This window comes from Microtus oregoni, unplaced genomic scaffold (genome assembly GCF_018167655.1).
Source record: "Microtus oregoni isolate MIOR12 unplaced genomic scaffold, Mior012 000026F_ref0000081, whole genome shotgun sequence".
In the NCBI taxonomy this organism is placed as follows: Eukaryota; Metazoa; Chordata; class Mammalia; order Rodentia; family Cricetidae; genus Microtus; species Microtus oregoni.
This window is the reverse complement of record NW_024543085.1, coordinates 34,738,878-34,766,250: the sequence shown is the minus strand read 5'-3', so window position 1 is coordinate 34,766,250 and position 27,373 is coordinate 34,738,878. Positions and strand designations below refer to the sequence as shown.

Sequence of the window (27,373 nt, the reverse complement as noted above, 5' to 3'; positions counted from 1 at the left end):
CCCAGGCCCGAGCGCTCGGAGACAGCGGCGTCGCGGCGCGGGGACGGAGCGGAGCGGAGCGCTCGGGCTCCACAGCCTCCCTCCCCTCCCCTCCCTTCGCTGTCCTCACCCTCTCAGCCGGACCGGAACTATGTGATCCCGGAAGTTCCGGGGCCATTGCTGTGTGGGATAAACAGTAATGGCGGAGGCTGCGGCTCCCGGAACAACAGCCACAACATCAGGAGCAGGAGCGGCGGCGGCGGCGGTGGCAGCGGCTTCCCTCACCCCTATCCCCACAGTCGCTGCCCTGTCCCCGGGGGCGGGCGGAGGGGGCGGCGGCAGCGACGGCAGCGGCGGCGGCTGGACGAAACAGGTCACCTGCAGGTAGGACGTTGCGTGGCGCGGCGGAGGGCGGGGGCTGCGGGGCCGAGCAGGAGGCGGAGGCGGGCGTCGCGGGGTCCCCTGCAGCGGCCGCCCGGCCGCAGAGCATCGCTGCGTCAACCCCCGCGGAGGTCGTCGGCGGGATCGCTGCGGGGCTCGGACTGCGGGCTCGGACTGCGGGGCGGTCCCGCCGCCACCCCTTCTCCAGCGGCGCTCCGGTGCGTGCGGTGAGGACCCGCGTCCCCCTCCCCGGGATGCGGCGCGAGCTCGCCGCTGCGAGTCGGGCTCCAACGATCCTCCGGGCGCCCTGAGCTCCTCCGAGGGTCCCGGCGAGCTCGGCCGGCCCCGGGGCCTCCGCGCCCGGCCATCCGTTTGTAACGTCTTTTCTGCTCTCGGCGCCGCGCACCCCCGCCCCGCCGGGAGCAGCCGCTTTTGTATTCCTTTGTATGTAGTCGGTGGCTGGCGGTTCCGAGCTTTGTCTCCGAACCGAGTGTTCGGAGCCGGCGTTAGCCTCCTCAACCCTTGATTTTATAAACTGCCATTATTGTTACTGTCCCTTTGAGAGGCGATCCTCTTTGCGAGAAAAGAGATCCTAGGAGAGAGGGTTGGTTCTGGTTTGGTAAGCGAAACGAAATTATTCGAAAAATGAATGATCAGGTGGCGGCTATACAGCACGCATGAAAATTTTTTTCCCTGCTATAAATTTTGAAGGGTATTTGTTGTATTAATGGTTTGTGGGAAGGTGTTTATTGAGACAGACACCCTTGCTGTGTTGCCCAGGTTGACCTATATATAGTCCTGACTGCCCTAGAATTTTCGGCAAGCCTTTTTCTTTAGTGCGGGGATTGCAGGCGTATGATACCACACCCGACTATACTGATTTAACCATCAAGAGAGACTGTTAAGCTTTTCTATCGGTTAAAGAAAATCCAAAGGAAAAACCACTTTTTGTCCGACAAGGACATTTTATAGGCAAATGCAAAAGGCTGTTTGATCCTACCGAAGAACTCGTGGTTGGCATTAACAACGAAACTGAAGAATTTCTATCCTCAGGTCTTTTGGCCTTTTTTCTTTTTTGAGGCAAGTTCCAGCTTTGCAGCCCCGGTTGTACTAGAACGGCACTGTAGATCAGGCTGGCCTCGAACTTCATCTTCCAGCCTCTACCTTCCCAGTGCTGAAATAGCAAGTGTTAATTAACACCCGGGCTTCAATGAAATTTTAAGTACCTTGACTTTTTTTTTTCTCATCTACTATCTTCATCTAGTCTAGTTCTGAATACCCATTGCCAAATAACATTTCATTATCGATTTCTTTATCATTCTGTCAGATGCCTGCTTCTATGCAAAGTTTTGTTTCAACATTTTCCTTTCTTAAGTAATCGGTAGGGAGTGTATGATAATCTGTGGGATTCTGTCCCCGGGCCACAGAGCACCTGTGGAGGTCAGAGGGGACAATTTTAATCTCTTTCACTTTCGTGTGGGTTCCAGGAATCAAACTCAGCCATCCTTTTTTATCAGCAAGGACATCTTGCCACAGTTGCTTTTTTATTCTTTTGGGGAACGTACGGGGTGTGTGATGTAGAAGCTTCTGTGGCCCAGAATGACTTGGGACTCCTTGATCCTTCTGCAGCTCTCTCCAAGGCTGAGATTGGTTATAAGCTTGTCTTCTCCCCTGCTTTCCTTTTACTTTTCCTTATTTCTTCTTTTCTTTTTTTTTATTTTATTTTATTTTTATTTATTTATTTATTTTTTTAAATATTTATTTATTATTTATTATGTATACAATAGTCTATCTGTGTGTATGCCGAAGGCCAGAAGAGGGCACCAGACCTTATTACAGATGGTTGTGAGCCACCATGTGGTTGCTGGGAATTGAACTCAGGACCTTTGGAAGAGCAGGCAATGCTCTTAACCACTGAGCCATCTCTCCAGCCCCCTATTTCTTCTTTTCTAGTTCCTTACCAGACGTCTTTTAGAGCCTACATTTAGGGTCTTCTAAAATTTGATTTTTTTATTTTTTGAGACAGGGTTTCTGTGTAACCTGGCCGCCATGGAACATACTGTGTAGACCAGGCTGACTTTAACACAGAGACATAGAGTTTTTTTGTTTTTTCGGTTTTTCAAGGTAGCGTTTCTCTGTAGCTTTGGAGCCTTTCTTGGAACTAGCTCTTGTAGACCAGGCTGTCCTCCTCGAACTCACAAAAGATCCTCCCCCCCCCACCTCTACCTCTGCCTCTGCCTCCTGAGTGTTGGGATTGAAGGTGTGCGCCACCACCAGGATAACAGATTCTAACTGCCTCTGCCTCCCTGGTGCTGAGATTAAAGGCCTACACCAACCAGTCCAGTTTAGGGTCTTACTTAGCACAGGGTGACCTTGAACGCCCTGTGCTGCCAGAAATTACCTTGACACATTTGTTTTGAGGTAGGGCTTCTCTGTCTAACCCTGGCTGTCTTGGAATCAGGCTGGCTTCAAACTCAGATCCCTGCCCGCCATTGCCTCTGGAGTACTGGGTTTCTCTGTGGCTTTGGAGCCTGTCCTGGAACTAGCTCTTGTAGACCAGGCTGGCCTCGAACTCACTGAGATCTGCCTGCCTCGGCCTCCAAAGTGCTGGGATTAAAGAATGACCTTGATTTTAAGTGCTGAATTATAAGCTTGGGCCAAGCCCAGCTCCATAAGGCTCATTGAATTAATGGAGTTTTCTAGGTGTTTTGGAACAATTGTTTGTGAACGCTTCTTTTATGTCTAAAAAGAAATTTTCTTTGGAGGTTGGAGAGATGACTCAGAGCTTCTTTCCCTAGTCTTGCATACAGATGCACAAAACTTTTGAGTATCCTGACTTGGGGAGAGTAAGACAGAAGAATCTTGAATTCTAGACTAGCCTAGGAAATATGGCAATTCATGTGCCTGCCCTAGGGTACATAGGACAGCTCAGTCTCAAAAAATTATAGGTGTTTTTGTTTTTCCAAGATGGTTTCTCTGTATTTCTGGCTGTCCTGGAACTCCCAGCTGAGGTAAATTTTACAAAAACAGTCTGAACACTTAAAAAGGATGCAGGCTTAGGATCAGCAAGATGGCTTAGTTTAGGTAAATTAGAAAATGAAACAAACAAGATACAAACTTAGAGTTTCACATGGTGGCCACACCTATAGTAATAAATAGTGTTTGGAAAGTGCAGGTAAAACCAGGAAGTCGGGTCTCACAACGCAGCACTTGGCCTTGAACTCCGAGATTCTCCTGCTAAGTCTTCGGACTAGTGTCAAAGTGCTTAGCCCTAGTCATCTATAAAATTGTAGAGCCCCGCTGAGCGGTGGTGGCGCACGCCTTTAATCCCAGCACTCGGGAGGCAGAGGCCTGCGGATCTCTGTGAGTTCGAGACCAGCCTGGTCTACAAGAGCTAGTTCCAGGACAGGCTCCAAAGCCACAGAGAAACCCTGTCTCGAAAAACAAACAAAAAAAATTGTAGAACCCCTTATGGTGGCACGTAGAGCCCTTGATAGTTGCATCTCTTCTCCAGCTAGTTGGTAGTTGGAGGCAGGATGATGTCTTGACCACACCAGCCTCATTAGAAACCAAAGGTTATTTGATAAATACTTTAGGTGTAAATGCTTGACATTGTTTTCTGTTCTAGCTGCCAACAACATGATCTCTTAAAGTTTTCTTTGAACAGGAATAACAACTATGAAATCTTTGTTCTAGACTTTGAGCTTTGAGAGAAGCAGAGTTCTGTTATACCTGCAGGACTCTTCCTCAGTGCCCCGCATAACTAGTAAATGCTCCAGTTGATGTTGATACAACTCTTTTATAGGACTTTAAGAATTTTCTGCCCTCGTTTAAAATGCACTGGGGCTAGAGAGATGGTGCTGCCCGACCAGAGGATCCAGGTTTGATTTCCAGCACCCACAGGTGGCTAACAACTGACCATAGCTCCAGTTTCAGAGAATCTTTTGGCCTCCCTTGGTACTGCTAGCATACAATGCAGATACAGATATACATGCAGGCAAAACACCCACACACAAAATAAAAATAAAATCTTAAAATTGTAGAAATTGTTTACATACACATGTTCATGCATCCATTCTGAATTTTTTAAAGTATACTTGTAAGTTACTAAAGGGAGAGAGGACCTATTAGATAGAATGTTTTTCTTTCTGGGACTACCTTATTCAGACTTTCAGCAAATGGACTTCAGTGTGCACTGTGAGTTCACTGCAGACGTGTTCCTTATAATATTTTTCAGAGTACTTGGTAGCTACACATGCTCCTGAGAGAAGGCGCAGCCCGGAGGTACTAGTGCCCTGAGGTTTCAGGTTCCCCTTGCACTGGATTACCGGCCCTTAGGAGTTAGTTGCCTTGGGTGGGTGCTAGCAACCCAACTGCCTTTGTGCTCCTACCTGCTGAGCTGGCTCTGCACCACCCCTCAAGGGTATTTTCTTTCTTTTTATATACAGTGTTCTGTCTGTGTGTATGTCTGCAGACCAGAAGAGGGCATCAGGCCCCATTACAGATGGTTATGAGCCACCATATGGTTGCTGGGAATTGAACTCAGAACCTTTGAAGAACAGGCAATGCTCTTAACCTCTGAGCCGGCTCTCCAGCCCCTCAAGGGTGTTTTCTTTTTTTTTTTTTTTTTTTTTTTGGTTTTTCGAGACAGGGTTTCTCTGTGGTTTTGGAGCCTGTCCTGGAACTAGCTCTTGTAGACCAGGCTGGTCTCGAACTCACAGAGATCCGCCTGCCTCTGCCTCCCGAGTGCTGGGATTAAAGGCGTGCGCCACCACCGCCCGGCCCCCTCAAGGGTGTTTTCTAAGCCTCGGGCATATCCCTCTTTAAAGTTACTTGCTTAGATAATAATGTTGTTGTTTTTCTAAGATTTATTTTATAGTTGATATTTTATTTTAGTAAATAAAGCTTGCCTAAAGATCAGAAGGGCAGAACTAAGCCATTAGAGGTCAGGCAGTGGTGGCCTACACCTTTAATCCCAGGATTTGGGAGACAAAGCAGATCTGAGTTCTGGGCCACCCTAGGCTACTCAATAGCAATGCAGAAACCAATCCAGGTGGTGGTGGCCTACACCTTTAATCCCCCATACTAGGAAGTCAACACGCCTTTCATTTCAGCACTAGAGGGAATATAAAATGGGAGAGAGGCAGACTCTGCTTAGTCTGCTGTTGTCCAGCCTTGGTAGAGGTAAGACTTCTTTAGTAGCTTGGCTGCTTTGCTTTTCTGGTTTTCGGGTTGAACCCCAATATCTGCCTCTGGGTTTTTATTGTTTGTGCTACATTATTTATCTATGTATATGGTTGTTTATCTGCATGTTCGTCTGCATGCCAGAAGGGGTCGTTGGATCCCATTGGACTGCAGTTACAGACTGCTATCTACCGTGTGAGTACTAAGAGTTGAAATAGGGACCACTGGAAGAGCAGCCAGTGCTTTTTAACCTCTCTAGCCCCTATTTTTTAGTTTTGAAAAGATAATTTACTTTTTAATGTGAATGAGTGTTTCTCTGAATGTATTGCGTGCATGCCTGGTAGCCACTGAGGCCAGAAGAAGGCTTCAGGTCCACTGGAACTGGAGTTACAGTTGTTTGTGAGCCATCATGGTGTTGGCAGTCAAACCTGGGTCCTCTGTGAAAGCAGCAAGTGGTGCTCCTAACTACTGAGCCAGCTCTTCCAGCCGGGGATGCTCTCCTTGTTCTCAGGCAGGGATCCTACTGTGTAGCTTGAACTGACCAGGAAGGAGCCCCTCATTCACAGATCTGCCTGCCTCCTGTAGGCCCCCTCAGCGAGCTCCGTCCTCATTTTTAATTGTTCAGTCTTCTCATTAGCTACTGTTAATGCTTCCGAAAGAGTTGTTTTGTTTGTGCTGCCTAAGAAACAAGTGGGTCTGCTGAGAAACAGTTACACTGCCACCTACAGGCTGCCTAAGAAACAAGGGCCTAGGCTGAGAAAGTTACACTGCCACCTATATTATTACTACACCCTTATTAGAGAGGTGCTGTGAAGACAGTCCTGGACAGAACTTCCTCTGTAGACCAGGATGGCCTTGAACCACAGAGGTCTGCCTGCCTGCGCCTCCTGAGTGCTGGGATTAAAGCACGTGTCACCACCACCTGGCGTATTTACTGGCTTTTTTTTTGAGACAGAATCTCATCATGTAGCCTTGGCTGACCTGGAAGTCAATGTGTAGACCAGAATGGCAAGATTTATTTCTATTTTGTGTGAGTGTGTATGTCCACCTGTCCATGTGAATATGGTTACCCACGGAGCCCAGAGACACCAGTCCCCTTGGAGCTGGAGGTCACAGGCAGCTATGCAGCACCCGAGGTGGGTATTGCTAATCAAAGTCAAGTCTTCTTTTTCTTTTGGTTTTTTGAGACAGGGTTGTTCTTGTTGACCAGGCTGGCCTCAAACTCACAGAGATTTGCCTGTTTCTGCCTCCCGGGTGCTGGGATTAAAGGCGCGCACCACCACCGCTCTGCTCAGTACTCATTTTTAACCACAGCCATCTATGCTGTGAATTACTTTGTGTTTAGCTGGAATGTATGTCTGTGCCACGTATGCCCAGTGCCTGGGGAAACCGGAAGAGGTCAGAACAGTTGTGAGGCCCCATGTAGGAGCTTGAAATCAAACCTGTGTCCTGGGAAGAGGAGCCACCATTGTAACTACTGAGCCATCACACTGGCTCCCAAACTGTAGCTTTTTTTGTTTTTGGGTTGTTTTGTTTTTTTTTTTTTTTTGGTTTTTCAAGACAGGGTTTCTCTGTAGCTTTGGAGCCTGTCTGGGCACTCGCTCTGTAGACCAGGCTGGCCTCAAACACAGAGATCTGCCGCCTGCCCCTGCCTCCCAAGTGCTGGGATTAAAGGCGTGCACCACCAGCGCCCGGCTCAAACCGTAGTGTTTTTTTGTTTGTTTGTTTGTTTTTGTTTTTTTGAGACAGGGTTTCTCTGGTTTTGGAGCCTGTCCTGGCACTCACTCTGTAGACCAGGCTGGCCTGGAACTCACAGAGATCCACCTGCCCCTGCCTCCCAAGTGCTGGGATTAAAGGCGTGCGCCACCACCGCCCGGCTCAAACTGTAGTTGTTAACCTAGATGCTTCTGTATCAGAATGCTTCTACAATAATAAATGAATATTCTGGCAGTTGAAATAACACAAAAATTTTAAGGTTTCTTTCCTCCAAATTATCTATCTTTATTATTGAGGCAAAGTCTAGCTGGCCTCAGATCCTCCTGTCTCAATCTCCCAAGTCCTGGGATTCTAGTCATGTGACTTCATATCTGGCTTTGTTTTTTTTTTTTTTTTTTTGTTTTCTTTGAGATGGGGATTCAGGTTACTGGAGACTGGCCTTGAACTGCAGGTTGCAAGAATGTACTTTTTCTTCTGATCTTTCTGAGTTGGGATCACAGGCGTGATCATCATGCGGGTTTCTGGAGTGCTGGGAATTGGACTCAGGACTGCTTGTGTTCTACCAACTGAGCTTCATGCCAGCCCCAAGTTTCTGTTTTTTTGTTTTTTAAGCAAGAAATGGCTAATGGGACTTTGGAATCACAGTGTACCTTTCAAACAGGTTCTAGAAGTCCCTTGCCTAGTGAAATTGATTCGTTTTTGAGAATGAGTTTCACTATATAGCTCTGGCTGACTTCAAACTCAACAGATCTGTCCACTTCTGCCTCCCGAGCTGCCTGGGATCCAAGGTGTATGTCACCTGTCTTCTGAAACCTATTATTTGCCACAGTGGGGTTTTTTTCTTTGGAGTGTATGAAAGTGGGGAGACAGGCCCACTATGTGTATCCTAGGCCAGTCTTGAACTCAATATCCCTTTGTTTTAGCCACCAGATTGTTTAAGATTGTGTAGGAGTCAGACCCAGCTTTTGTGTTTGTTTCCTCTTAATGGGTGGTGGTGGTGGTGCACACTTTTAATCCCAGCACTTGGGAGGCAGAGGCAGGGGGATCTCTCTAAGTTCAAGGCTCAGCCTGGTCTACCAGAGCTAGTTCCAGGACAGGCTCCAAAGCTACAGAGAAACCCTGTCTCGAAAAACAAATTAAGAGAGGCTCTTTTTACTCTCTTACATTACTCCTTTTTGATCCAGGCTGGCCTCAAACTCTAGCCCACCTGCTTCCCCCTTCCCTAGTGCTGAGATGAAAGGTTTGCACCATCAAGCCTTATTTTTCTCCTTTTTGAGATAGAATATTTATTGCAATGTTCTTTAAGTAGTATTAACTCAGCTCTCCAAATACCTGGGGTTGCAGATTTAACCCTACTCTGTGTCAAATATTTAGGTTTTTTTTCTCCTTTCTCCTTTAGAATTTTTTCTTAGGTAATGGGTGCTATATACATTTGGATGGTTTTGTAAAGATAATCCTGCCTAGGTACATTTAATTTGCTTACTGATACTATACCATTTACTATGGTACTTGGGTGTCTTTAAGAGAGAGATAGGTACTATAGGGAGTGTAAAGAAGACTAGATCATGATGCTTCCTCACTAGGGATTTAAAATATCATCTGAGACACATGCTATACACATCAGCCAAGTGTGGTGATACACACACCTTTAATCCCAACTTTGAGGAGGCCAAAGCAGGCAGGCAGATCTCTGGATACGTAGTGAGATCTTGTCTCAAAGTGGGGGGTGGTGCTGGAGAGATGAGTTTGTGGTTTAGGATACTTCTTGCTCTTGCAGAGGAACTGCATTTGTTCTTACTTTTTTTTCCTTTTCATTTCTTTTTTCTTTTTTTTTGTGCTGGGAATTAAACTTGGGACGTCAAATACAGAGCACCTTACAACTCAGCTGTATTCCCAGCCATTTGGTTTTAGTTTTAGGATTTATTTCAATTGTCAGTTTGTGGGTATGTGCACATGTATGTGGGTACCTGTAGGGAGTAGAGGCCTCAGGTCTCTGGAGTTGGGTCTGACTTGGGTGCTAGGAACTGAACTTAGGTTTTCTGCAAGTGTAGTCTGTGCTCTTAACAACTCAGCCATCTCCAACCTTTTATTTTCCCTTCTAAAATAAAGAGGTATAGACTTGAGGTTTTTGTAGGTTTTTGTTTTTAAACATAGTCTCATGTAGCCCAGCCCTGCCGTATACTCTAGGTACCTAAGGATGACTTTTGAATTTCTGCCTCCACCTACCTTAGTGCTGGTGGAATTGCACAGTGTACACTAGCAGTGGGACTCATACTAGACCTTGAACCCAGAACTTTGTGCATGCTAGGTAAACATTCTGCTGGCTGGGGTTTATCCACAGGCTTTTTTTTTTTAATGCTTCATTTGTATGTGTTTTGCGTGCGTGCGTGTGTGTGTGTGTGTGTGTGTGTGTGTGTGTGTGAATGTCAGGGCAAGTCATAAGAGTCAGGTTTCCCTATGTCCATCCCTTGTATCAAACTGAGGCTATCAGTCTTAGCACCAAGTTATCTTTTCCACCCTGTTCTTTTTTGAGACAGTTTGTGAATGCCTGCGTCCATCTCCCCCGTGCTGGGATTGTAGGCTTATACCACCACCACCACACTGACAAGCACTTCCATCTTTTGTTTTGGGGAGAAATTCTTGGAAGTGCATTGCCTTTTTGTTTCCTATTGTTTGTTACATGTTGCACCATCTCATAATGTCTCAGATTTACAAAGAATGGATTTCACAGAATGTTAGTGTCAGAAAAGGCATGTAATCACATAAAACTAAACACTTAAGTGAGCTGTGACTCAGCCATGTTTTCTTTAGCCTCATGGGATTGCAAATTTAAGCCATCACTTCCAGCTGTGTCTCTAACATCATTTTAGATACTTTTTTTTTAAATTTATCTATTTATTATGTGTACAACATTCTGCTTCCCACACACTAGAAGAGGGCGCCATCATGTGGTTGCTGGGAATTGAACTCAGGACCTCTGGAAGAGCAGTCAGTGCTCTTAACCTCTGAGCCATCTCTCCAGCCCCCACTTTAGATACTTTTTTTTTAAATATTTATTTATTTATTATGTATACAATATTCTGTCTGTGTGTATGTCTTCAGGCCACAAGAGGGCACCAGACCTCATTACAGATGGTTGTGAGCCACCATGTGGTTGCTGGGAATTGAACTCAGAACCTTTGGAAGAGCGGGCAATGCTCTTAACCACTGAGCCATCTCTCCAGCCCCCCATTTTAGATACTTTTAATGAAAGGTTTTTAAAACGTTCTATAGAGTTCAGTCCTTAAGCTTTCAGAAATTGCACTGTAGTTGCCCAAGTTGATACCTGAGTTAGGGTAGGTTAGACCCGATACAGTTGAAATGAGGCTAGTTATGTGTGTAATTCTACTTCTTGCTGAGTTCTTATTTGTTTTGTTTTTTGAGACAGGGTTTCTCTGTCCCTGGCTGTTCTGGAACTCTCTGTAGACCAGACTGGCCTCGGACTCAGAGAGATCTGCCTGCCTCTGCCTCCTTCTCCCAGGTGCTGGGATTAAAGACATGCCACCATGTGCGGCCCTACTGAGTTCTTGTGCTTTGTTATATTATAGTCTGCAATTCTAGGGTGTAGGATCTTGGTAATTGAAACAATTTCCAACAAGATGTGGTATTCTTTTTCTTCTGTTGTCTCTGCATTTGCAGGTAACGTGTATAGACTCAGACTCATTTGAATCCCAGGCAGCTTTTTCTTTGTTTTATTTTGTTGTGGGGTCACATGTAAGCTCACACTCTTCCACTGTGCTACATTCAGCTCTTGTGAATATAGCCGTCAGTTCAGTGGGGTGTGGAGTCTGTGGAACTGTCTCCACTGCTGCTTCTCCCTGTGCTCTTCATATAGCTATGGCTCAAGGGTTGGAAGAGTGCTCTGTGAGACAGACCAACCACATTTACACCCAAGAAATAGTTATCTTCCTTTGGCATGCCAAAAAGTAACCTTCATTGTCCTGCTCGGAGATCAAGGGAATAGACAAATGGACTCTGGCAGAATTAATATGCGGATGGAAGGAGGGCTCTCCAAATAACCCTTTCCACCCCTTCATCTCCAGTGCAATTTACAATTGGACTAGGGGGCTGGAAAGACTCAGATTCTTCCAGAGATCCTGAGTTCAATTCCCGGGAACCACGTGGTGGTGGTGACTCACAGCCATCTGTAATGAGACCTGGTGCCCTCTTTTGGCCTGCAGGCAGACATGCAGACAGAACACTGTACATAATAAAAAATCTTTTTAAAAAGAGCCAGAGCCAGGCGGTGGTGGCTTATGCCTTTAATCACAGCACTTGGGCGGCAGAGGCAGGTGGATATCTGAGTTCGACGCCATCCTGGTCTACAAGAGCTAGTTCCGGGACAGGCTCCAAAGCTACAGAGAAACCCTGTCTTGAAGAACAGAAGAACAGAACAGAACGAATGAATGAGCGAACGAATGGAAGGAAGAAAGAAAGGATTGTACTAGGAACTGGGAAGGGCTGGTAGGGTCTCAGTTCACACATGTAGCAAATGCTCAGGTGATGGTGCTGCTGTTGCTGTTGTTGAGAAACTGCCTGCCTAGAATCCCTTAAAGTTGCTGGCCTATTTGCTTGTTTTCACATGTGGCTTCTAATGAATTAAAATTGTTGCCTTGACAAAAGTAAAATATAAGCTGTTGCAGCCTGTTGGTTCCTTCTCTTTGATGTGCTTTGCAGATCATCGTGGTTAGGAGCTGAAGTTAGTGGGCACTGCGAAATCGAGGACAGTGGTCAGACTTGACCTTCAGTGAACAAGATAAATATTTAAAATCTTCAAGTTGGGGAGCTGGGAAGACAGTTCAGTCAGTGATAGTGTTTGTGTGTTTGAGACCCTAGTTCACTCCCCCCTACCCCCCCCCCCCCAAAAAAGGAACCCTGTATAAACATCCAACTTTTAGGGGCAGGTAGGTACCTTGATCCCTATGCTGCATCTGTGAACCCAAATGGGTATTCCTGGCCACCCGGCCTAGACTGACCTCATTTGTTAGCTAAATAGTTGTGAGCATGCCGGGAGAATGTGGTGGTAATGGATTCTTTTGAGAGTTGGCTTTAGTCTTCTAATCTAGTTTTCTGGTTCTTTGTCTTACAGATATTTTATGCATGGGGTTTGTAAGGAAGGAGATAACTGTCGATACTCGCATGACCTTTCCGACAGCCCGTATGGTGCAGTGTGCAAGTATTTTCAAAGAGGGTGCTGTGTGTACGGAGACCGCTGCAGGTAAGGCTTCTGTTCAAGGGTGGGCTGAGGAAGAAATGAAATGAAACTAAATACATAATCCTAGTAGTAGCTTTGTATATATAATTCTAGTAGCATTATACAGAGCACTCTTAAAAATGCTTATGCTTTGAAAAGTCCTTATTGGATCAGCTGTGGTGGCACATGCCTATAAACCTGCTCCTGGAGACTGGAGTTGGAGAAAAGCAAGTTTGAGGCTACCTAGGGCTGCAGAGTCCAACCTTGACTCTGAAGGGAAAATGGACTGAGGTTATAGTAAGTGGTAGTGTGACAAAGGTTTTGTTCAGGCCCTGGCTACTGCTGAAGAAGACCAATAACATTCCTAGGAATGTTAGCACACGTACAGAAGTCAATCTAGGAACTGCATCACATGTTAAAGTATGTTTGGAATACGGTTGTTAAGTTTAATCGATACTCATGGAGCAAAGTCTCCAAACTTAATCTCTTAAGTGTGGCAAAGGTGAATTTGTATGTGTTGGTCTATGCCTATTATTAATCCCAAGAAATAGGAAACTAAGACAGGATTCTCATGGCCAGTTTGGACTGGAGTGCAAAAAACTCTCTGGTAAAACCCAAGAAACCAAAAATTAAAGCACAGGCATTGGATGTCTTGTGAGTTTGAGGCCAGCTTGGTTTACATAGTAAGTTTCTAGGCCAACCAGGACTGCACGGTGAGACCCTGTCACAAAAACTAGGAGGAAAACAGACAAAGGTTGGTGTGAGGTTTACTACCGGGGCTAGTTCATTTAGTTGTCCTCTCCTAGTGTGGATTGTGAGTGAGATGGGTCTGGGCATTTGGTGTACTCCACTAGTTCCTTTCACACCCTTTGAAGTTCTGGGGATAAAGCCCAGGGCCTCATTATTCACAGCCAACCGTTGGTCTAAAACTATTGAACAGCCTAAGCTCAGGAAACAACATAAGCTTAGGGAGGAGCGCTCCAGGCAGTGCTTTCCCGGAATACCTCTAAAGTATTTGCACACCAACAGGGATTCGGTACTAAGCAATCTCTGCCATTAGGCATGGTATCGCTGTCATAAGCCTGGCACCTGATCTGTTACCATAGTGGGTTCTGTGCAGAAACTGAATAAAGCAGATCTTCCTAGGTTAGAAGGCATCACATGTATTATTTGTCTCCTGCTGTTAATAACTCAGTGGTAGCAAGTTAATACATTTATTGTCATCTCTGGAGGCCTGCAATCCTGTTAAAAGGAGGGTATGTCAGGATGTCACCCTGGGTTGAAGGAGCAGTTCTTTGCGGGAAAGTTTCTTTGGATCTTATAGACAAGGCTCACTGTGGGGAGGTTTGGCCCTCAGTGGCTTGGGGAGGGGAATAGAATATTGAGGATAGCAGAGAGCTATAGGGAGTAGACCATGGGACAGAATGAGGGAACGGTGTGGCTAAGCTGAAGTACTCTCTACTCACATGGAGATCAGAAGACAACTTAGAAAATCCTCCTTCCATCATGTTGGTTCCAGAAATCAAACTCAGGTCATCGGGCTTAGTGGTAGGTAGGTGCCTTTATCCACTGAGTCATCTTGCCAGTCTCATTGAAGTTCTTTATATAAGAAGTTAAACTATATTGATACAGAATATGGAAGAATCCGCTGTTTTCTCAGCATTTTTTCATCACTTAACACTCTGAAAGAACCAGCAATTTTGTCACATCCTCTTGTAATTTAGTAGCTGTAATAACAGACTCTCCCAGGGGCTCATGATTCTAGCAGATGTGAGGATCTTTATAGGCTGGATTGGCAGACTTTATCTACAGGAGGGAAAGAATGTACAGTGTTTGACTCAAGGTGTGTGGTTTCTCAAGCAAAAACCAGCCATAGATAACATAAACTAATGGATACAGCAATGTTTCAATTTGCAGCTTTATTTTGGGTGACTACAATTTTAATTTTATGCAGCTTACATTGTGTTAAGTAGTATGTCTTGAGCTGGGCAGAGTGCTGCACACCTTTAATTCCAGCACTCTGGAGGGCGAGGCAGGAGAATAGATCGCTTGAATTCTAGGCAAGCTTGATATACAAAGCAAGTACCAGGACAGCTGGAGCTACACAGAAACACTGTCTTGAAAAACCAGAACAAATGAAAAAAAGGAGAAAGAAAAAGGATAGGATAGAAAAGAAAAAATACGTCTTTTAAAACCATTTAAAAATGTCAAAGCCACCAGTCATGGTTTTATACGACAATACATTGTATTGAGTGATGTCTTTTTTTTTTTTTTTTTTCGAGACAGGGTTTCTCTGTGGTTTTGGAGCCTGTCCTGGAACTAGCTCTGTAGACCAGGCTGGTCTCGAACTCACAGAGATCCGCCTGCCTCTGCCTCCCAAGTGCTGGGATTAAAGGCGTGCGCCACCATCGCCCGGCTTGAGTGATGTCTTGAGTTGGGTATACTGGTGTACACCTTTAATCATAGCACTCTGGATTCAGAGGCAGGTGAATAGATCTCTTCAGGCATGAGACCAATCTGGTCTACACAGTGAGTTCAAGGACATCCAGGGCTATATAATGAGATGCCAAAGAAACCAAACCAAAATAAAACACAAAACCAGCAGCACTTAGGAGGCAAAGACAAACTGATCTCTGAGTGAATTCCAGGACAGTCAGAGGTATATATAAAGAGAAACTCTGTCTTGAAAAACCGAAACAGGCCTGGCGGTGGTGGTGTACACCTTTAATCCCAGCACTTGGGAGGCAGAGGTAGGCGGATCTCTGAGTTTGAGGCCTACCTACCTGGTCTACAAGAGCTAGATCCGGGACAGGCTCCAAAACTACAGAGAAACCCTGTCTCAAACCCCCCTCCCCGCAAAAAAAAACCCAATTGTCAAAGCCATTCTTCCTGGTTGTGATTATATTTACTGTGTCAGTCCGTGTTCTTCAAACATTCCCTGCATGCACTGTACTTTTTACCTTTTTTTTTTTAAATATTTATTTATTTATTATGTATACAATATTCTGTCTGTGTGCATGTCTGCAGGCCAGAAGAGGGCATCAGACCTCTTTAGAGATGGTTGTGAGCCACCATGTGGTTGCCGGGAATTGAACTCAGGACCTTTGGAAGAGCAGGCAATGCTCTTAACCACTGAGCCATCTCTCCAGCCCCCTACTTTTTACCTTTTTAAAACAAGATTTATTTATTTATTTATTTATGTATACAGTGTTCTGCCAGCATATATGCTTGCAGGCCAGGAGAGGGCACCAGACTCCATTACAGATGGCTGTGAGCCACCATGTGGTTGCTGGGAATTGAACTCAGGACCTTTGAAAGAGCAGGCAGTGCTCTTAACCACTGAGCTATTTCTGCAGCCCCCATCTTTTTTTTTTTTTTAATTTAGTTTATTCTGCTTGTCTGAATGTCTCTGCGCCATTTGTCTGCCTGGTTCCATGGAGCCATCCTGCTGGCCTTGGCTTTTCTTTCTTTGCTCTTTATTTATCCTTCCTGGTATCTACTCAGTTTTTACTTCAGAGCATATTCTATGCAGATCTATAAGGGAATCAGTATCTCATATTACTTTGGAGACAGTCTTGACTGGCAGTTTGTTCTGTAGACCAGGTTGTTCAGAGATCTGCCTGCCTTAGCTTCCCTAGTTCTGGGATTACAGGTGTGCACGGGCACACTGGGCCTGTCTTACATGCATTCGTAGTCATTCTATTTTTTTTTTTTAATTTATTAATTGTGTATACAACATCTGCCTGCATCCCTGCAGGCCAGAAGAGGGCACCAGATCTCATTATAGATGGTTGTGAGCCACCATGTAGTTGCTGGGAATTGAACTCAGGACCTCTGGAAGAACAGTCAGTGCTCTTAACCTCTGAGCCATCTCTCAGCCCCATTCTATTTATTTTTGAATATAATCTCATAACAAAGGCTTTTGGGTTTGCTTATTTGGATTTTCTCTTTGGGTTTGTTTGTTTGTTTTGTTTTTTCAAGACAGGATTTTTCTGTAACAGTCCTAGCTGTCATGGAACTAGCTCTGTAGACCAGGCTGGCCTCAAACTCACTAAGATCTGCCTGCCTCTGCCTCCTGAGTGCTGGAATTAAAGGTATGTGCCATCACCGCCCGGATTTCTCCATTTTTTTTGAGACCTCCAAAGTGGTGGCAGAGGCACTTGCTTGATACCCTGCTTAACTGGTATCCATGTCAACAGTCTCCTTTCGTAAAGAGACCTTACATCATTTGTACTGATTTTACAGTAAATTACACAAGTTCCTAGTACTTGGTAGATTTACTACCAGGTAGTGAGAAAAAAATGTTAATTGCTTGAATATGTTTGTTTAACTTTCTTTTAGTCTGTTTTTTTAAGGGGGGGTAGGTGGTAGAACTCAATTCGTGGTCTAAATTGGCTTCAAATTTGTAAGAACCCTCCTTCCTTAGCTGATCAAGTTCTAGGATTATGCAGAGGTACCCCTTATTAAATTTTGTTTTGAGGGGCTGAAGAGATGGCTCAGTGGTTATAAGCACTGGCTGCTCTTCCAGAGTTCCCGGGTTCAATTTCCAGCACCCACATGAGAGCTCACAACCATCTGTAATTCCAGTCCTAGAGGATCTGACACCCTCATACAGATAGATGCAGTAAAACACCACACATAAAATAGAAAATAAGTCATTTATAAAAATTTTGTTGAGGCAGTGTTTCTGCAAGTTTTCTAGGTTGGTCTCAAACATGGAATCCTCCTGCCTCAGTCTTCCAGATAGCTGACCCTCTGGTTGTACTTGACCTTGTAAAGTTTGCTAAAGTTTGTAAAGCCTTGATCAACAGTATGACATCACAGTGAGGCTTTTGAAACACACCGTCATGGGCTCCATGTCCAACTGAAGGCACAGCCCAGTACTTGCTCAGGTACACAAGATGGTCTCAATCCACAGCACTACAGGGTTGAAAATCAGGCCAGGTATGTTGATATGCCTGTAGTCCCAGCATTTGAGAGGCTATGGCAGAAGGATCTGTGCATTTGAAGCCACATGAGCTAAATAATGATCATGAGGCTAGCCTGAGTTACATAGCCAAACCATCTCTGAAAGTTACCTGGGACTGGGAAGATGCTCAGCAGTTAAGAACACTGACTCTTGGAGAGAACCTGAGTTTGGATCCCAGCACTCACTGGGCAGTGCACAACTGCCTGTTAACTCTGGCCCTAGGATCTACATGTGTCTTTGAGCCTCTGTGTACACGCACACACATTGGTTCACATGCACCACACATGAGTCCATCTTGACAAGCTCTAGCTGCTTCCAGTCATGTTTATGGTCACGCTGACATTTGAAGAGTCCCAGCACTCGGGTGGCAGAGGCAGGCGGATCTCTGTGAGTTCGAGACCAGCCTGGTCTACAAGAGCTAGTTCCAGGACAGGCTCCAAAACCACAGAGAAACCCTGTCTCGAAAAACAAAACAAAACAAAAAAAAGAGTCCGGGGACTCTAGGTGGACAGTAACTGCTTCCTTTTGTGTGTGTCAGATACGAACACAGCAAGCCACTGAAACAGGAGGAAGTGACTGCAACAGACCCGAGTGCGAAACCATCCCTTGCTGCTTCCTCAAGTCTCTCTCCAGGAGTTGGAGCACTTGCTGAAATGAATCCAGGCGAAGCTGAGTCAAGACACCCAAACTTTGCAGCTGTAGGAGCAGGTTCAGAGGACTGGGTGAATGCCATTGAGTTTGTCCCCGGGCAGCCTTACTGTGGCCGTAGTAAGTATTGTGAGGACCCTGTAAGATGCAGTCAAAGGGCTAAGTGACAGGCCACAGGGTCTCAGTTCATTTAACTGTCAACACTTTAGATTGGGTTATCTAAGAGAGATGAAGTAAAAGAATTTTTTTGAACTCTAATAAAAATTAATTCATGTTTAAAAACTGAAATGTCTCCAAATGCTGTCCCCCGCCTGCTCCTGGTGGTGCTGAGATCAAACCCTGGGCTTTGCACACGCTAGACAAATGCTTTACTATTGAGCTAACACTCAGCCCACCGCCAGTCCTTTATTTGGTGTGTTTTTTGACACAGGGTCTCTGGTAGTTCAGATTCCTCAGATAGTGAAGGATGACCTTGAACTCCTAATTCTCCTGGTCCATTCTACCCCACTAACCAATACCTACTAATATTAAGAAATTTACATGCAGAACCAGGCTTGGTGCCACACACCTGTAATACCAGCTTTGGAGAGGTTGGGGTGGGAGGATTAAGTTTAAGGCCAGCCTAGGGTTATGGGGGGGGGGCAGAGAAAATGGAGCTGGAGAGTGGGGGTATATACCTGTAATTCCATCAGTTGATGTTTTGAAATAGGCAGACAGCAAGTTCTAAGCCAGCCTGGGCTGTATAACCCTGTCTCAAAAAACTAAGGGGACAGAGAAAACCTGTCTTAAAAAACCAAAATTAGGGCTTGGGGAGAAAGTAGAAATTTGAGTAGTCTGACTTTAGGTTTCACTGCAGTGGTTCGCTGATACCTTACAGTTGTAGTTCTGTTACCTTAGTTCGTACTTGTGCCTTATGTATTTGGACCTTTACTACCATCTTAAACATTTTCAGCTGCCCCTTCCTGCACTGAAGTACCCCTGCAGGGCTCAGTGACCAAGGAAGAGTCAGAGAAGGAGCCAGCTGCGGTGGAGACAAAGAAGCAGCTTTGCCCCTATGCTGCAGTGGGAGAGTGTCGCTATGGGGAAAACTGTGTGTATCTCCACGGAGACTCCTGTGACATGTGTGGCCTACAGGTCCTGCACCCAATGGATGCTGCCCAGAGGTCACAACACATAAAAGTAAGTGATCAAGGAAGCTTCCACCGAGTCTGAGGAATTCTAAGTGTTGATGTACCCGTGTGATCCCCAGCATTGTGGAGGCCAAGGGCAAGAGGGTCTGAAGAGAGCGGCTATAGCAATGCCTAAAGAATTCTGTTTCCAGAACCTCTGACTATGGGTTTTTAGAAGGTGTGTGGTTTTTTGTTTGTTTGTTAATTTGGTTTTTTTCAGGACAGGGTTTCTCTAGCTTTGGAGCTTGTCCTGGAATTCGCTCCTCCGCCTCCCGAGTGTTGGGATTAAACGTGTGCGCCGCCACCACCTGGTTTGCTTTGTTTTACTCATCCTTTTTTACTAATAATAAATACTTTCTGAGATTTATAATTCTTATAGTTCTTTTGTAACGCATATTTCATTGCTTTTTAATATATTCATAATAATTTCAGTCATTACCATAATTCTAAGGTATTTTCATCCCCAAAGAAACCTTAAACCCACTGAGTCGTCAGCCTCTGCTCTATTTTCCTGGCAACAATGGATCTGCCTTGTTTCTCTGGATACTTTGTCAATTCTAGATTATGTAGCTGAGTCACCTTCAGTGACTGCTCCTCATTTATCAGGATGTTTCCAAGGTTTTCCCTGTTGGAGTCTGTATCAGTACTTCATTTTGTGGTTGCATACTGGGTGTGTGATTTACACATTTGTTTACCTGGTATGTTTCCAGGTGTGTCCATGGAGGCCAGAGGTTAACATTGGGTATCTTCCTCTCTGTTCTCTCCATTAATTTTTGAGGCAAGGTCTCTGCCTTAATCTGGAGCTCACCAATTAGATGACCTGTCTATTCATCTCCATGCTTCTGTGCTGGGATTACAAATGCATGTTGCTGTTTCTGGCTTTCACATGCATACCGAGAGTCCAAACCTAGGAGCCTACGCTTGTATGTACAACGAGCACTCTACTGACCTCCCGACCCCAATCCTGTGTTTTTCTATTTTTAGATGGTTTCATCTTTATACAGATTTCTCTTTTTTCTTAAACTTTTTATTAGGTGTGACTGCTATGATATTATGAACAATTCTGTTCTGTGAGCGTGTGTTTTATCTTAGACTTTTACATTAATTACATTAATTAGCATAGTGGAGAGGGTTGCATGTCAGCACACATGTATAGAGGTCGAAGGGCAGCTTGGATGAACTAAGTGGAGCCCAGAGGTTGAATTTATCCAGTCAGGTCTGGCAGTAGGCGCAGATCTACTAAGCTGTATATCAGGCCGACCCTGCTGTGGTTATCCTTTGGAAGTAGTCACTGGGTCAGCTGACAGTTTTGCTTAGCACTTTGAGTACCTGGCTGGCTTTGATTTGTCATTTTATGTGTATGGGTGTTGAGTGTGTGTGTTTGTCTGTCGGTTCACCACATGCACAGTGTTAACAGAAGCCAGAAGAAGGTGTCAGATCCCCTGGAACAAGAGCTATGGAGCTGCCTTTGTTTTGAGAAGTGAACCAGATCCTTTGCAGGAGCACTCGGTACTCTTAAATGCCAAGGCGTCTCTTGAGCCCCGCACTCAGCTTTCTTCATGTGTGCTCACACATGTCACACCTTTGTAGAAGTCAGAGGACAGTTCCTTTCCCCTCCTTTATGTGTGGGTTGCTAGGCTTGAGTGGCCAGTGCCCTATTTGATTGATAACAGCATCATTCATACAGTCTCTGGGGATGGGTGCTGAGAATTCAGCAGTACAATAACAGGTAACCTTGGAAAGAGAGTCCATCAAGCTAGTCTCAAAGCCACAGAATTGGCAGACCACAGAATAATGATTGCCCACATACGAGTAACTGTTAGGATGGGCTTATGAAGAATAACGAGCACATTCTGATAATAAGTGTAGAGAGGTAGCTTAGCCTTGTTGAGGGTACTTGAGTTAATTCCTGGCACCCACATCTGGTGACTCACAGCCATCTGTAACTGCAGGCCAGGGAGATCCAACTCCTGGCCTCTGGCACCTGTAGTCACTTGCGCACGTGCACACCCACACGCCCACACCTACATAATTAAAAAAAATTCTTTATTAAATGATAAGTATTATATTTCTCTGAAAGTACCAGTGATTATCTAATTGCATGTAAATGGGTGAATTGTGTGGTGTGAATATTCTCAGTAAAGTTGTTAGTGTTTTAATTTTTTAGGGACAATGTCTCTGGTGTTGCCCTTAATGACCTGGTTGGAACAACTCATTGCATAGACGAGGTTAGCTGAACCTCACATTTGTGGGGTTCTTGCTGCTTCTGCATCCTGAATATTGGGGGCCGCAAGTGTGTGCCACTGAGACCACCCTCCTTTACAGGGATTAGGAAATAATGTCCCTGCATAATTGTGACCTAGTACTGTGTGCATCTTCTTTTGTTTTTGTTTCATTTTTTGGTTTTTCAGGACAAGGTTTCTTTGTATAATGGCCTTAACTGTCCTGTAGACCAGGCAGGCGTCAACTCATAGACACCCACCTGCCTCTGCCTCCCAAGTGCTAGGATTAAAGGTGTGCACCACTACTGGTCATCATTTTGTTCTTGTTTGCTTTTGTTTTTTGATTCAGGGTCCCTCTACATAGCCCTGACTGTCCTGGAACTGGGAATGTAGACCAGGCTGTTATACGACTCAGATCTGCCTGCTTTCTGCTCCATGGGTGAAGGGATTACAGGTGTATGCCACCACACTGTGTATCCTTTATTTTTCTTTGGAGACAAGGTCTCATGTAGCATGGGTTTAACCTATAGAACTCTTGCCCTTTCTGCCTTCACCTCCCAAGTATTTAACAATCTTGACAGATGTGAAATGAAGGTTTTAGTCCTAGTTTTTCTATTTTCCATCCAGAAACTGAAACATCTATGAAATTGGTAGGGAATTGGTAGGGTCTTTGGGGGGGAGAACTGTGGGTACCGAGCTTTACAGGTCTGGGTAAAGGGAATTGGATAATTTTTTCGGATCTCAGAAGTTGACCCCACAGTGGCTGCCTGGACCTGTGCTTGTTAACAAACAAATCTTTCTTCCAGGTCAGACTAGAGACAGGCAGGGTAGGCGACTTGACGGTGGGGTCTGAGAACTGCAGCAGCCTGACTGTGCCTCTGTCTCTCCCTTCTTGCAGTCTTGCATTGAGGCCCATGAGAAGGACATGGAGCTCTCTTTTGCTGTGCAGCGCAGCAAGGACATGGTATGTGGGATCTGCATGGAGGTGGTCTATGAGAAAGCCAACCCCAGCGAGCGCCGCTTTGGGATCCTGTCCAACTGCAACCACACCTACTGTCTCAAGTGTATCCGCAAATGGAGAAGTGCTAAGCAATTTGAAAGCAAGATCATAAAGTGAGACTCCTCCCCAATCTTCGTTTGTGCTTTCTATTTTCGGGAAGAATTTAGTATCTTGTGCCAACTTCCAACCAGAAGGACCACATTTAAATGCATGTATTTTATTGTGAACCTGGGCGTTCTAATTGGGATTTCTTCTTTGTACTTCAGCTAGCTGCTAGTTTAGTTGTCTGTCTCTTTTATTTAAATGAGGAAACCCTGTGTATCAGTTAGTAGACTCTTCAGTGTTTTTTGAGGAGATTGTGTTTAATGGATTTGACAGTTAGAGTTCGTGAACAAACCTATCTCGCTCTGAATGTATGTTTCTTGGCCTTTTTTCCATTTCCCTATTCCATTCATTAAGCTAGCCAATAATCCACCATCCTTTAAAAACTGTTCTCATAACTGAACAAAAGCCACACAATCCAAACAGAGCAAAGTTACAAGAAATAAATTTATTTAAACGAAAGAAGGAGTCTGTGTGAAATGTCTTCTTTTTGTTTTTTGTTTTTTCCCCCCCTTTGGTTTTTTTTTTTTTTTTTTAAACTTAAGTTTTGTTTTTGTTTTTTGAACTGGCTAGCCATTGAGTTGATTTATGAAGTTTGTCTTTCCTCCAAAGAAAGGGTCAGTTGTGACTTTGTGGAACCCCTTTCTGAAAATGCTCACGTTCTTGTCAGTTTCTCTAAGTCTCGGTGACACACCAGGGTGTGTCTTGAAGTGCGGGCCTAGAGAGGGGACCGCGCATTGCAGCCTGTTCATTGTTTCCCAGGTCCTGCCCCGAATGCCGGATCACATCTAACTTTGTCATTCCAAGTGAGTACTGGGTGGAGGAGAAAGAAGAGAAGCAGAAACTCATTCAGAAATACAAGGAGGCCATGAGGTATGAGCAGCCTGGCTCCCTTGGCTAGAGCAGTGCTGCGCTGTGTGCTCCTAGCTCCCCCTCCTTTTCTTGACCCCCCAGGCTGCTTTCTTTTGTCACCCATCACTGCTTACCCAGTTTGTCTCTTGCTTTTAACACATCCCTTGGGTGTCTGCCGAGGGACTATTCCAAGGAAGTCTCCTAGCTGAAGCCTAGCTCATTCCGGGTCTTAAGAGTTGCCCGATGAGTTCCTGTGTACTGGGATTCCAGAGGGTTTTCACTCGGTGTTAGTGCTGGCAAGCCGTATACCTTTGTTTAAGGAGGGATGTTTCTCGCCAATGTTTCTAAGAACACGTCTTGGGGGGCTCTGCAGTCTTGGTTCAGCCTCAGTGATAAGTCAATGCAGGCCTGAAGTCCACTGTGAATAAGGGTTGCGATATTTTCCTTTCCAGCAACAAGGCGTGCAGGTATTTTGATGAAGGACGTGGGAGCTGCCCATTTGGAGGGAACTGTTTTTACAAGCATGCGTACCCTGATGGCCGTAGAGAGGAGCCTCAGAGACAGAAAGTGGGAACATCAAGCAGATACCGGGTAACTCTCAACTGTTTTTCTAAACGAGGGGAAATGCCGCACTGTCAGTTGAGCCTGCACATACTGGGGTAGGGGAAGAATGACACTCGGGTCTGGGGGGGAGGCCAGAGTGAAGGAGTCGGACCTCAGAAAACCCAGAAAACCGGGAGGGGTAGGAGAGGAAAGCGCTCAAAGCCCTAAGTCTAACTAGCCAGAGGGAGGCATTGGTAAGGTGGACTAACAGGAGTCTGGTTCGCCGTGCCCTCTGGTCACACGGTTGCCTCATAAGCAACAGGACAGAAGCCACTGCTCGTGCCGCCCTATCATGGCTTGTTTCTTACAGGCCCAACGAAGGAGCCACTTCTGGGAGCTCATTGAGGAGAGAGAGAACAACCCCTTTGACAACGACGAAGAGGAGGTTGTCACCTTTGAGCTGGGCGAGATGTTGCTTATGCTTTTGGCTGCAGGTGGGGACGACGAGCTGACAGACTCTGAGGACGAGTGGGACTTGTTTCACGATGAGCTGGAGGATTTTTATGACTTGGATCTATAGCAGCTTTGCGTGGCGTGGGAACTGGTCTGCGGAGCCTCAGACAGTAGCTGTCCCTGTGCTGTGTGGCAGTGCACGTGGCTCTCCTAGGCAGGCCCCTCCAACTCCAGGTGCTGTCGTCATCACTCCCCAGGGCCTGCTCCTTTACCCTCACCTTCCCCCAAGAGTGTGTTGTTTTCTGTTTCAAAAAGTTACAAAAATAAATCTTCAAGTTAGTTTTTTTGTAACATGAATGTAACTGTCAGACAGTTAGTGTAGGGTTGTTGCGCCATCTGTTTCCAGCCAGGTTGTGTTCACGGATTTTGCACACTCGATTTGAGACCCCAAGTTCAAAGGAAGAAGCACTGAGTATGCTTTGGGGGTCCAAGGATGGGGCAATTGGGAAAAAGGGGACCTGAGACGGCAAGTTGCTCTCTGCGCTAGATTAGGAGGGCTCCTGGTGGTTCCTGTGAGAGCTGCACCTTGGTGGTTTATGTCTGTTCCCTGCCCTGGAATCCCCATCACCCGTGCTTGTCCTGTGGTTTGGGGCTCTTGTTTAATTGCACGCAAGAAATACTACTGAGTAACCAGAACCAGGTGCAAACGTGTTAAGGCTAACGTGAGAAACGGAGGTGGCAGGTAACTTGGTGTTGAGCGTGATCGAGCACATGAGCAGCTTCCCATCTGTGCATAGGTGCAGTATTCTTAGCCTTAGTGAACAGAGATGGATTAGTGGTTTCAGCCGTGTGTGGCAGGTAGGTCGTAAAGGACCAAGAGTGTGTCAGTAGTTGGTAACATAGCAGTGATAGTGGCTCTGTATGCTAGAGACGCGGATCATCTGTAGAGGGTAAGTGACCTGCTTCTCCCCTTAGCAGCACAAGCTGGGTCTTGGACACACCATTGTATTGAATGTTTTATGGTCTAGCCTTTTCAGTTGAGGCGCTTTTTGGAAAAACCTTTGTCCTTGTTTGAGGGTTCTGTTGTTTGGATCTGTGTTTGCTTTGTGGGTATCTGCCTCGTTTCCATCATTGAAAGTAGACAGGTGAATTCCAAAATGAGGTGTTGATGATACTAGAATTCTTTGCTGTAGTAATAACCCCTCTCACTAAAGGAAGAGGAGGGCATGGCTACCTGCAAGACAAGCAGAAGCTAAGTTGCTAGAATCCCTTGCTGGGATTTCACCTTTGCCTTTTGTTGCTGTTTCCGGAAATAACTTGATGCTCGGATTTGTCCCTCTGCCTTGCTTCCCTGGGACCCACCCGGTCTTTCACTTAAGAAAAGCAAGTCATCGTTGCAGAGGTCTCTGTATTTTGCAGCTGCCCTTTTGTAAGAAGCACTTTTCCCAAATAAAACAATTTAAAAAAATTGCCTTCTTGCTTTTCTAATGACCTGTTTTCAAAACCACAGATAACTGTCAGCTTTTGAGTCTCAGTCGTCTCGATTGGCTGGGAAAAGTGGGTCTCCTTTTTAAGTCGCCTCGTGCCCGAGAACCTGAAGGCACCTGTGTGCTGGCTGCCATCAGCCAGCTGTCTACTCTTGTAGGATCCGCAAAGTCACCGTCTCCCTCCTGGTACCGCGTGCTTGTAGTGGAGCCTGGCTCGGGCTCCTAAGCAAGACCAGCCGGAGGGTTGGGAATCTGAAGTGGTTCCTTGGTGGGTTTTTTTTTTTGTTTCTTCAAGGCAGGATTTCTCTGTGTAACAGCTCTGGTTGTCCTGGAACTCACTCTGTAGACCCAACTGACTTCGAACATCAGACATCTGCCTGCCTCTGCCTCCAGAATGCTGGGATCAAAAGCGTGCACCACCACTGCCCGCCGCATGGATGTTTTGCTTGCGTTTATATCTGTGAGCCAGTGCGGGTGCTGGGAATTGCACCCAGGTCCTCTGGAAGAACAGGCAGTGCCAGTAACTGTCAAGCTATCGCTCCAGCCTCACTGTGTCACCTTGACTTGCTCAGAACTCCGATGTTTCTGCCTCCAGAGTGCCGAGATTCAAGGCACATGCCACCATTCCCAGTTTGTCATAACAGTGTCTCATGGATCCCAGTGTTGTCAAGGGTGGCTTTGAACTAAATCCTGGTCCTCTTCTCTGTGCACCCAAGTACCACTCTACACAGTTATGCAGGATTTGACTGAACCCACGGCTGTGGTGCTAGGCACAACTGACATCAAATTAACTTTTGAGGCAAGGCCTCCTTGTCCCAGAGGTGATACTCCTTCAACTCTAAGTGTCCCAACCAAATTTTCTTTTAATTTTTAGATGTATTTATTGTATGTGTGAAGGTTTGGTTTGAATATCCATATATATGTGTGGTACCTGCAGAGGTCAGAAGATGGTGGGGGTATTGGATCCCCTGGAAGTGGAGTTGAAGGTGGGGTGCTGGGACTTGAACCCAGTACTCTGCAAGAAAATAAAAGCCATGGGACACCTCATTTTGTTTGAGAACGGATCTCACTGAAGCTCGTGTAGGCTGGACTACCCTTGGCAGAGTACTGCCTAGCTCTGTCTCGCAAGTAAAGGTGTGTGCCACCATGGCTAATTGTTATTTAAAATGGAGGTGCTAGGAATCGAACCTGGGTACATGGAAGAGCGGTCTAGTGCTTTTACCCACTGAGCCATCTCTCCAGCTCCATTGTACCTCAACATTATTTTCCAGCACACAGCCAATGTCTCTAGCCCACCTTCACATACCCCATTTTTTTTAAAGGCTAAAGTTCAGGGATGGAGAGATGCCTCAGTGGTTAGCACGTTATTCCCTTTGGTTCCCAGCTCCCATGTTGGGCAGGTCATAAGTGCCTGTACTTGCAGCTCCAGGGGATC

At 45.7% G+C, this 27,373-nt stretch overlaps 1 protein-coding gene across 3 annotated transcripts; it reads left to right on the top strand.

The window, feature by feature from the left end:
• Positions 1-25,921, top strand: LOC121463382 (E3 ubiquitin-protein ligase makorin-1). Of its 3 annotated transcripts, none has more exons than XM_041675571.1 (8): positions 1-363; positions 12,389-12,517; positions 18,001-18,230; positions 19,063-19,289; positions 22,400-22,614; positions 23,366-23,476; positions 23,908-24,046; positions 24,369-25,921. In XM_041675571.1, the coding sequence occupies exons 1-8, from the start codon at positions 179-181 to the stop codon at positions 24,576-24,578; spliced, it is 1,446 nt and encodes a 481-aa protein (XP_041531505.1). In that variant the 5' UTR covers positions 1-178; the 3' UTR covers positions 24,579-25,921. The 3 variants fall into 3 exon arrangements, with proteins under 3 accessions (XP_041531505.1, XP_041531507.1, XP_041531506.1); XM_041675573.1 differs by lacking the exon at positions 1-363 and adding an exon at positions 417-578; XM_041675572.1 differs by lacking the exon at positions 1-363 and adding an exon at positions 6,561-6,680.
• Positions 25,922-27,373: the final 1,452 nt, after the last annotated feature.

Bases quoted from the DNA above. Each gene is read 5' to 3' on its own strand.
- LOC121463382 (XM_041675571.1), top strand. From the start codon at position 179: ATGGCGGAGGCTGCGGCTCCCGGAACAACAGCCACAACATCAGGAGCA. The intron at 12,518-18,000 runs GTAAGGCTTCTG...TGTGTGTGTCAG, and splicing joins GTGTACGGAGACCGCTGCAG to ATACGAACACAGCAAGCCAC. The intron at 18,231-19,062 runs GTAAGTATTGTG...AAACATTTTCAG, and splicing joins GCAGCCTTACTGTGGCCGTA to CTGCCCCTTCCTGCACTGAA.